Below are 11,153 nucleotides of genomic sequence, written 5' to 3' on the forward strand. Positions count from 1 at the left end.
GCGAAATGTATCACTACTGATTCGCAGATTAGCGCTCCGCACAACTACACGCAGCGAAAGATGCAAGATATCAGCCAGAAACAACACCTTCTGTTGATTTCCCCCAGACAAACAAGATACTAAGATACAGTGATGCGAGATAGTGTCACACGTTGGTGTTGCCGTGCACACAACTACTCCATCATTTGCAATCACTTCGGTTCGGTGCGGCACAAAAGAAAGGGGTTGAATTCTTCAAATAAATTCAACACCCAACTGCAACTGTAGGTTACGTTACATTGACAATTTATCAAAACCGAACCAGTTTGCAAGCCCAGCTGCTTCCGAAAACAAACGGCTACAGGAGTAGCGCACTAGCTGTCACTGTTCTTGTCCAGGAAGCAATGGTGGCGGTGGTCACTCGAGACGCAGTAAATAAGTAACAAGTAATCATCGGAACTCCTCTGTCTTGTCCGGGGGTTTCACGGTTCCTATTGCGATAAGACAGTAAAAGTGTCTTATCAGGAGGTGCGCATTCTATTTCGATACAGCTCTAGCATGTATTGTGATGTCATAAACACACACGGCGGTATCAAAGGTACCCCAGCGGAAGAACTACATTCCTATCACGGGTGTAAATGCGTGCGGAAGGGATATCGCTAAAGACGATTAAATTAATATTTCTGAGGCTTTTCCGTTTTTCCCGACATGAATCTAGCAGGTAAGCCGATCTCGCAGATCCATCGTGAAGTAAACTTAACCTTTATTAGATTGTTTCTTCCGCAAATCGTATGTACAATACTCACATCCATTTTGATAATTTAAATAGCAGTAAAAACACTTAAGAAATCAGGTTCTTCGTCACGCTACAAATTTTAATTGGGAAAACACTAATATTGTCTCTACGTTCAATTGCACATCACATGAAACAGAACACCTTCCATACGAGCACTTCCTAAGCAGCGGACGAATTATTATTGCGACGTCCGGTGGAACGGTCACAAAAAATACGACTGTGTTTTGCCAACGGCCAGACTGCGTTTACCGACAGCGGATCACAATCATCAAGACAATACTGATAACACTGTCACGAGAGGTGGTTCGGCTTCGCCGGTTCGGAAGCCTTGTTTAGCTACACCCGAAGCTATTGGACATTCCGCGATAAGTATACCGGGCGAATGATTGGCCGCTTACAGGCGCACGGTGACGGCACACTGTTGCTTTAAGCCGATCTAGAATGCCCGGGCTTACAGAGGCCCACTCGACACTGGTACTAACACTTCAGATAGTCTTCATAAACCAGATATTATTCTTTTTTTGTGCTCAACAGGGATAGAACTCTGATTCAGTTCCAGCGATTGGGGATTCAGTTGAGTGATAGCCACATTCGAATGATGGCACCAGCTACAATGCAGTCCTGTACTAGTCGACTTCTATTTGCAGCGCTGCTGCTTGTGCTATCCCATCCAACCGCCACACAGCTCGTTCCCAATTGTGCTAGTACACTTGGCTGTCTCTCTTATCCGGTTGACACTTCCTGCCCCAATCCGGACGAGTTTTGGTCACCGACGGCTGCCCTCGGCGGATGTTGTCCCGGTTGTGTACGTGGTCTTTCCCTTGGGACACCGTGTGGCGATGGTACGACTACCGAGGGTTCCGCGCATTCCGCCACTCCCTGTGCTCCGGGATTAGTGTGCGGTGTTGGCAGTGTTTGTCGCTTGAACACCGGTGAGTGTATTGGCCCAATTGGATTAGGTGATAGGAACCCCGTCATTAACTTTAACCTTTCGTTCGCACGTTTCTCCTCACACGCGTTCGGGTGTTCTGTCTGGGACAGGAGACTGTTTATCGACATACCACGTACCAGCCAACATTATCGACTGGGTTCCGCAATGCGATAGCCGCGGCCAGTTCGCACCCAAACAATGCCGCGGAGATCGAATCAACGGACGCTGCTTTTGCTATTCCGCCGGGGGCAAACGCATTTTTGGCTGGAGCTGGCGTAATGGAGCACAAAACATGACTTGCGGTCAGTGGTTTGTGTGCAGTGTGCAAAGGAGATTCATTTAGCATTCATTTCCTCCTCACCATGTTTATCACTCACGCGGTGCGATAATGCCTAAACGCCTAATGATATGCGTTCCAAACTGCTACTCAATCATTGCTATTATTTTGTCTGGCAGCTTGTAGTCGACGACGTGCCGAGCTGGAAGCGGAAGGAAGGATTGACGTAACACTGCACTGCACACAAAACGGAAACTACGAAGAATTGCAATGCGATCAAGATGTCTGCTGGTGTGCAGATGCAAAGACTGGTACCCAAAAGCCCGGCACTCGTGCAGTTTCGGCGGAATTGTGGACCTTGCTACCTTGCTGTGAGTATGCACTATATATGTAAAAACAAATCTCCACGTAACTTGTGACACAACCACATGCTAAACGCTGGTGATTAATGATCCATCGGTGCCCGATATCGACGCTGTCTCGCTTCCCTTCCAGATAACGGAACACTTCAGGGCGTACAGTATCTGAGACGTTGCGAAAGTAAAGCATTTTCGCAGATACTTCAACGCAAACAATTCATCATCCGCGGGCACACGGGCGTAACGTTCACCGATACACTATGCGAATACGACGGCAGCCACGGCCGGTACATCATCGAGGGACAAGAGTAAGCTAGTCCTACATCATTACGAGAAATGTTACATTAAATTTGTCCTTTCCATATCTTTAACAGAGCTGCCTGTACGTGGGTTGATGGGACTAAAATTGATCCCTACAGAACGTCACTCCAAACACTGGCTGCGTTGAACTGTAGTAAGTAAAACTTGGCGATATGCTTCTTGTCAATTTTGTACACCGATTCCTCCGTGTATTTTACTCTGATTTTACAAACTTTCACTTGCTACCTTGAATTATTGCTTATAAATAACTTAACATCACAAATTCTCACACTAATTGCATACTTGCTAGGCGAAATAGGCAAAGCGTTATCGAAGAATGCATAACGCTTATAAAATTTATGCGCCTAACACTATGCAACCCGCACTACACTACACTGAACTTGCACAGTTAGCGCCTATGCCGTAACCGGCCCGTCTGTCCCCAAAACGTAACGAACTCTCACTCAACAAGCAAAGCGGAAAATACCACCGTCGCACCGTCACAGGATGCATTTGCTTTCATCATCCGGCGAAACAAATTGGTCATAACGTAGTTACTTAACGAGAATAAGCACCAGTCCACATGCAAGACACACTTTACACGCCCAGGCATGAACGTACCCCCGCTTCCCAACCGCTTTGTTCTGCCGGTCGACACGGCACGCCACGGAAATGGCAACACATTGTTTCAAAAGCGTACACCCCGCGCGCGTTAAGCGTCTATTTCGCACTTTATTCTTTACGGCCACCTTTCCTTCACAGATTGCGCACGCGACTTGAAGCTTTTCACGCTGGCCGGACGGAAGATGGAGCTGGCCTGCGAAGGCAATGGAAACTATGTGCCGTTGCAGTCGCGCAACGGTGAACTGTTCTGCGTTGATCCGGACGGATTTGTGGTGGCGGAGAACGTGCCCGAACAAACGAACTGCGAACAGTTCATTTTCGGCGCAAGTTTGTTGTAACGAATTGGAAATAAACTGTGCAATGCAATTGTTTAGGTGGATGTGAAACGTCCATGTCGTTACTAGGGAAAAATTCTATGGGCATCTCACTTCTACCAGTCACAATAAACCTTTTACTGTCTGCTGCACGGTAAGGAACACTTCATGAAAGGCGACTTCGCTTGTCAAATTGAGTGATCTTATCGTAAAGAACATCGAAAATCAATTTACCCCCCAAAAAAAAATTGATATCAAGTCATCCACAACCCATATCGCGGGTAAGTTTCGTCTAGAGTAGGAGTTGTATTCACTAGTCGAAAAGAAACCACCGAGAGCATCTCCACGATGACTGATCTAACGTTCTGTGGAAAAGTGATTGCATTGTTGATTTCGTACCACTGCTTGATAGTCTTCGTCCGTGCAGTAGATCCACCGACATGTGATTCATCGTACGGATGCGTTTCTTCCATCCGCCAGGAAGATTGCGCCAAGGGAGAGATACTGATCTCTGGCGGTTCGCTGAATGGTTGCTGCCCTGGTTGTCGTGGTGGCCGGACGTACCTAGCCGTGTGCAATATGAACATTCCGGATCGCCGCTGTGCACCCGGCCTAAAGTGCGCTGGGCGCAAGTGCATCTTTGATCGTTGTAAGTGACCACCTTCAACGAACTCCTGGTACATCCTGGTAAAGCACACGTTGTTTCCACTTCGTAGCCACCTGTCTGCATACGATGCATCTAGATCGAGATTTAGTCGGTTGGATCCCAAAGTGCAATCTGGACGGTACGTACGCGGTTAAGCAATGCCGGGGAGATCGACTATCAGGACGTTGCTTCTGCTACAGTGAGGACGGGAAGCGTATCTTTGGATGGGATTGGTACCGGAACACCGAGCGTATGACTTGCGGTGAGGAACCGAACAGCTCTTTTAATGGGAATGATAACAGCAACTTACAATCTTCCGTCCCGCCAACAAAGCCTGCAGTAGACGGCGTGACAAGCTGGAGAAAGAGGGTCGTTTCGATGTTACACTACACTGCACACAGAATGGCAACTACGAGGAGCTCCAATGTGATTCCGGGCTATGCTGGTGTGCGGATGAGTTCACTGGAAATGTCCAGCTCGGCACGACCGTAGTGCATGAGAGTTTGTGGCAGTTGCTGCCTTGCTGTGAGTATTACGTGTACCTCGTAAAATTTTGCCTTCAATATCGAGTGACTCCCGGTGACCTTCCCGATTCGCAGATAACAGTACCCTGCACGGAGAGTCGTACCTGCGCCAGTGCGAAAGTGCTGCCCAGGCGCAGAAAATGATCCTCAAGAAGTTCTACACGCGCGGTACCGTTGGTGTTACCTTCAATGAGATTCCGTGCGACTACGACGGTGCTTACGGTCGGTACAAGGTTGAAAATGGAGTGTAAGTAACGCGTTCGAGCGCGCAATACGTGCCGGTGGCTCGTGGCGCACAGCGCCCCAAAAACAGGGACAAGTTCACAGAGTCACGGTGGCCGCACTTTAAGGGTGTGGTGCGGTGCCTTATCGCTTTCATCCCTCGGAGGTCGCTTTTTGGCGGCATGATGTTATTTTTTCACGGTTCACGGTCACGGTTTTCTCCGGTTGCTTTTACAGTGTCTACTGCACTTGGCGTGACGGAAAGAAGATTGGATCGTTTCAGATACGCTCCAGTATGCTGTCGTCGGTGAACTGCTGTAAGTAATAGAAAAAAGGGTGTCCACAAATCACTGGCAAGCTTTTCATCATTTTCCTTCCATTCGGTGCCCATCGCTTTCCTGCCGCTGATCTCGTGCAGATTGTGCACGCGATACGATCATCTACCGGGAGGCGGGTATACCGTTTACGCTGGCCTGCGGTGGCAACGGGAACTACGAGTACTCTCAGGATCAAAATGGCCAACTGTTTTGCGTAGACAGCGATGGGTTCGTGGTAACGACGGAGGTCGCACCGAATGAATCATGCGATAAATTCATCTACAACTCCGCTTTCTACGACGAGGACTGATCGGTATTATGGGGAAGTTGATGACGACAGTTTGCCTCCATCTCATATCTGTTACGTTTGAAGTTCATAGGAAAAACAAGAAACTGAATGTATCGTGCGATATGTGATACAACCATGCGACCACCGCAAAGAAAATTGCTTACGTCTTGATTGTTACCGGTTTACCCCACACTTCGCAACCATTCTCGGGTGAACAATGAAGCCGAACCGAAAGAATCTAAACCATCTTGGCATTGGAAACCGAAACTCCCGGGGTGCGTTACCGCAAGCGTATCCTTTACTGACCACACCAACCTCAAACAAGTGACGGCTCGATATGTTATGATTTTGGTAACCCAACACCGGGAACACCGTTCGCAGACTTGGTATGTAAGAGCAATTCTATCGCCAAAGCCTTTAACTTCACACAACGAATCTACTGGCACAGCGTCTAGATACATTCCGCACCATAGGGCAAATGCTTGACCTTTCCCTGTACACGAGTTGCCGTTTTGCAGAAACCTGTTCCATTTTTGTTGCAGAGTTGCAAAATGGTTACCAAACTGTAACTCATTCATGGAACTCGCCAGTGGTTTGCTTTGGTTTGGAAATCGAAGAATTGGTCGAGTGGAGGGAGTTCCATCGTTGTAGTAAAAGTGCAGTAGAAAGGTTACGTGGCTCAGATGTAGTATCGGTATGTTTTACATTTTAAATCCCTTTACCGCGCCATCCAGAAGGTGTGAAGTAAAAGTGCATAAGAAACCATTCAATAAGCCCCGGGCAAACTGGATCGTATTGCCTTTTTGGACTAAGCTGGACTTATATTTGGCATAGAGCCATAGATATTTTAAACTGTTATGGTTCAGACATGAGCTGAATAACAATTACCTCTAGCAAAACCATTGAAACGCCATCTCTTGCCCCACCCTTTAGTAGAGCTTTGTGCTGAGTAATCCTTCTTTATTGTCTAATGAAACAAACAAACATGCCCTACATGGTGTATACTAAGACTTCACTTCACTCCAAACATGTGACATATTTAATTTTAGCCAGTAACTCACTGCAACGTCCGACCGGGCTACGACATAATTACATTGTATTACAACTTCTTGTCATCTTGTCCGACACCGACCGGGTACGGACCGAGTTTTATGGCAGGTGTTGGAGTGCTTCAGGAGTGGAGTGGTCCGGTGGATGACACAAACCCCCAATAAAACGTTGCCTCGCACAGTCCCCTGTTCCACTGCACCACGCCACGGTAACACTTACCTCGCAGGAAATAAATCAGCAGAGACAGCTTCTTCTGATTCTCGTCGTTCTACTGTATAATGCCGGATTCTGTCCCTTTGCAGTACTTCACACAGACACAAGCACGCACTGTTTTTACTTGTGTTTCTCCATTCAAGCTTGTCACTACCATACGAAAGATAATGTACCAGTCCGTGTTCTATCGAAACGTACGTTTTATGCGGTGATCTCTGCTGTCGGTCCTCCCGTGCGGTCTGCTATCCACCGGTAAGATGTTTCACGCGCCTTTTTTTAGTTGATTTTATAGCTTCTGTCCATTTTTAGCCAGCAGCAAAAGGACAGTCACACCATAGGGTTCGACCTATTGTTTACATCTTTAATGATGTCGTCGTTCTTGACGGCCACCAGGAATGATATATGTATCGGCTATTCCACAGCCAATCTTTCGGCTTTATTCGCTCTTTAATAATCTAAAATGAGAAAAAGATCACATGGCAATCGTTAGTGAAATTGCAAATCAAAACAAAATACAAACAACATGGTGAATAATAAAAAAATGGCAACAAAAACTTCATCAACACTTCACCTACCGCTCATTTTAGAGCTATTTTCACACGGTTTACCAGACCTCCACCGGCTGAAGATGCACGAGGGCAAAGAGAAAAATAAATAACATTCCTTTCAAGTACGATTAAGCGTTAGCTCCACTTTTCCAGTCTTTCCGAAAGTGAGAAACGATCTTGCGGTGCAGAGCGGATGATTTTATTTGCTTCTCACTACAAAACCCGCCTATTTTCACATCTGTCATCCATTTAGGTTTTCATCTATCAAGTGGTTTGTTCATTTTATTCGGTTTATAGTATGATGCGTTAATGTGCGCTATTTATTTCTATGATAGTCGTTATTATCGTTTTTTTCCTTCTTCTACCGGATCTGTTTGTCAGTTTTTTTTTCTTTTCATTTGCAGCACTATTGTGGATGTTCCTTCTTCACCGTTTGATAGATTGTGTTGTTGTAGTGCACACGAGTGGTGAAGCGTGAAACACAATTCATTCCCCTTTTTTTTCATCAAACTGTGTATGTTTTTTTTGCTTTGCTTCGCTTTCGTTATTCCTATTTGCGCTTCCAAGTTAATGTTTGCTTGTTTATTTATTTATGAAGACATGCAAATATTGTACTGTACATGTACATCTGTACGCACCGAGAAATTATCTTTTGAAAAATTACCATTATCAATTCAATTATCATTATCATTATCAATTATCAAAAATTAAAAATTATTAAGAAATTATCTATGGATTAATGCTGCACAATGCGAGGAAAACTACTTGAAATGTTATGGAAAACTGAGAAAAGCTCATTTAAAACTTGTTTAAAAACCCCAAGGAACACTGCTGAAAATATCTGGATATGACTCAGGAATACACCGAAGTTAACACCGGAGTTAACCCCCGGAGATAACACCGGTGTCAACACTGAAGTTGACTGTGGTATTTACTCCAATGTTTACTGCGTTGTTAACTCCGCAGTATTCCGTACCTGAATCTGGTGTCGACTCCGGAGTAATCCGTTGTCGATTCCGGCGTAATCCGCAGTCAAATCCGAAGTTAATTCCAGATAAATCCAGAGTCGACTGTGGGATTTTTTTATTTTCATTTAATTTCATTTCATTTATGATTTATTTTTTTGTTTGCCGCAAGGGGTTTCGGAGTTGAATCCGGTTTTTCATCTTCGGAGTCGATGTGTATTCATGAATCTATTCGGAGTTCGTAACACTACTATAAAACCATCGTAAGACACATGATCAACATTACCTTTGCAAAAAAAAAATCCCCTCATGAAACATTTACCATGAACCTCGTAGACCCAAGAAGCGAAACACTTCTCTATGTCTCGTCCTTCACCAATTGCTCTTACGCTGTTACGAAAATGGAGAAAATTCTGTTGCGCCATGACCTCCGCACCATCACTACTTACTAACCACGCACGTGAAGCCACCCGGAACGAGAACAAAGCCAAAAGAAACTCACTTACTGGCGGTTTAATGCAAGCAAGAAGAAGGGAGGAAGGTAAAAACTGGTCAAAATGTATGTGTTAACCATGAAGAAAATTAAGAAATGAAATTTTCTTCACCCTTGGCATACTCTTGCTGTGTTTTTGTGTGTGTGTATTTTTGTTCTTTTCCTCGACTCTTCGCTCAATTCGCAATTCTTGGGTAATTATTTTTATAACAGAATCCCCCCATGAAGCGGCACCCCTAAGGTTTGGAGGAACGAAGCAAAGCAAATATAAAAACAAACTATTTTAGCTATTTCGTGTGACTTCGAGGAGCAATAATGTGTAATGATAATGTTATTACGGTTTAATTCTTTCAGTTCTTATTTCTTTAGTTAAAAAAAAACACCCAAATACTATAAAAGAATTAATAACGTAGAAAGAGTAAGAAATTTATTTGAAATTTATGAATTTTCATGGTCTTGAAAGAAATTAAATGCTTTCATTATCATTAAACTATCAAACCTCACACCGTTTGCACTCTAAATATTTCAGATTTCAAAACAGAATGAATAATCCTATGTTTGATTCATAACGCGGTAAAAAATTACAAATATCTAACCCATCAACAATCGCGACCGCTATCAGCAGTCCGATAAATACTTCATATCCCGTCTACCATTTGTCGCTGAATGATGTAAATGACTCAATGCGGATTTCTTCGGATTGTTATCGAACGTATCCACGATAGCTTCTTCGCTCGTGCGAGCCACTGCGGGGGTTGCATATAGATATATGAGATATGTATCTCATCCGAAATCCACTCCCACCATCAATATTAGCATCGGCGCAACCGATTTCATATTTATGAACTTTGCCACTAATCTGTTTTACGCTAGCTATCTCATATTTTGCGGGTGATTTAGCATGCCAAAAACAATATTCTGTTCCTCCAATTCACATGGAAACATTAATCGAAATATGTTAACACGAACGCAACGAATCTATTTACCGCACGCAAACGTTGTTGTTAACTTCGCGCGTAAATTTCCTTTTCGCGGAAGCTCAATATGACGCGGTGTAGGCTGTTTGTAGTTGAGCAGCAGTAGCTTTCATATTCAAACGGGCAAATTTAATTTATTCCATTTATTTTAAGCGCTCCTTACATGTCTGTAGCAATCTGTAGCAAACGCAAACTGCAAATAAACTTAAATAATAAAAACTGCACTTGTTATATCTATAGAAGGGAAGGTGACGAATTGGTGCAGCTTTACAGCTTGTGGAAACAAACAAAAAAAAAGACGGACGTACGAAGTTGAGAACTTCATGTGTTCGCATCAACAGCCAAGTCTCTCTACGGTAGTATCTCTCAAAGCAAATCTCCCTAAGATGAACATTTCTGACAGTTCCTTCATTTTCAATACTTTTTTTGTCTCTCAAAGCTGCAAAATCTCCCTCACATCACTTTCTCAAAGCTGCACATGATGTTTTGTACACCAATCTAAGGTAGCCGTGTTTTGAGGTTAGCCAATAACAGCTCGTGATGATTGCGTTTACAAAGCACGGTTGAAGACTTTTGCCATACATAAATGGTATACCATCCAAGTCTCTCTAAGATAGCGGTCCCTTCAGCTGGCAGGTTAAAGAGACTTAACTTTGTACAAGGTTTTTGAGATGACAGAATAATGCAAGCGCTTAGCACAACAAGCGTGGCATATGACATTTCAACGGCCTGAGAAGACAACACAACCGCAGCAGGCATAGTTCAATACAAGCACATGATATCACAATCGCAGCGCTTGCGTTGTCCTATCATCTCAAAAACCCTGTAAAAGTCCTATCATCTTAAAAACCCTGTTCTGCGAGAGCTTTATCTCCGTAATTGTAGTTTTAGTCGCAAATATTCATAGCTCCAGATTTCCATTATTTTAAATTAAAACACTCATCCATAGTGCTGTTATTTCTGTCACCTAGCTTTCTCATTACTAAGCTTAAGCTACGGCAGTACGTAAAAACAATATCCACAAACTTCCAATATCCGAAATTGCTCATAGATTTAGTCATCCGAACGGTTTGCGGCAGCTTCACGGTCGGAAGCATTAAAATGGCAAACGGTTCCAATCACACACACGAAGAGACATGCTCGAACGCCATGCTCATTCCCGTTAATTTTGGGGCAATGAAATGAACACAGCGTCAACATGCCAACATGGGTGCCGGAGGCGTTTACGAACACGACGAGCCCACCGTTCCGCCGGTGTGTGTTGTGGTGGCAAAAGCTAGAATGATCATTATCGTAATTAAAAAGGGTTCTCATCTCCTTCGCTCTATC

At 44.2% G+C, this 11,153-nt stretch overlaps 2 protein-coding genes across 2 annotated transcripts; both read left to right on the forward strand.

The window, feature by feature from the left end:
* Positions 1 to 1,370: 1,370 nt before the first annotated feature.
* On the forward strand, positions 1,371 to 3,604 carry LOC128713916 (thyroglobulin-like). The gene is made up of 6 exons (XM_053808787.1): positions 1,371 to 1,707; positions 1,817 to 2,008; positions 2,163 to 2,354; positions 2,479 to 2,650; positions 2,717 to 2,796; positions 3,405 to 3,604. Exons 1-6 carry the CDS (start codon positions 1,371 to 1,373, stop codon positions 3,602 to 3,604), a joined length of 1,173 nt encoding a protein of 390 aa, XP_053664762.1.
* A 324-nt stretch (positions 3,605 to 3,928) lies between these two features.
* Positions 3,929 to 5,599, forward strand: LOC128713828 (uncharacterized). The gene is made up of 6 exons (XM_053808696.1): positions 3,929 to 4,229; positions 4,297 to 4,488; positions 4,560 to 4,751; positions 4,826 to 4,997; positions 5,210 to 5,289; positions 5,391 to 5,599. Exons 1-6 carry the CDS (start codon positions 3,929 to 3,931, stop codon positions 5,597 to 5,599), a joined length of 1,146 nt encoding a protein of 381 aa, XP_053664671.1.
* The last annotated feature ends 5,554 nt before the right edge of the window (positions 5,600 to 11,153 follow it).

Source organism: Anopheles marshallii, chromosome 3, assembly GCF_943734725.1.
Source record: "Anopheles marshallii chromosome 3, idAnoMarsDA_429_01, whole genome shotgun sequence".
Lineage (NCBI taxonomy): Eukaryota > Metazoa > Arthropoda > Insecta > Diptera > Culicidae > Anopheles > Anopheles marshallii.

Coding starts and splice junctions, on each gene's coding strand:
- LOC128713916 (XM_053808787.1), top strand. CDS start 1,371: ATGATGGCACCAGCTACAATGCAGTCCTGTACTAGTCGACTTCTATTT. Junction 2,009..2,162: donor AGCACAAAACATGACTTGCG/GTCAGTGGTTTG, acceptor TTTGTCTGGCAG/CTTGTAGTCGACGACGTGCC. Junction 2,651..2,716: donor TACATCATCGAGGGACAAGA/GTAAGCTAGTCC, acceptor TATCTTTAACAG/AGCTGCCTGTACGTGGGTTG.
- LOC128713828 (XM_053808696.1), top strand. CDS start 3,929: ATGACTGATCTAACGTTCTGTGGAAAAGTGATTGCATTGTTGATTTCG. Junction 4,998..5,209: donor TACAAGGTTGAAAATGGAGT/GTAAGTAACGCG, acceptor TTGCTTTTACAG/TGTCTACTGCACTTGGCGTG. Junction 5,290..5,390: donor GCTGTCGTCGGTGAACTGCT/GTAAGTAATAGA, acceptor GATCTCGTGCAG/ATTGTGCACGCGATACGATC.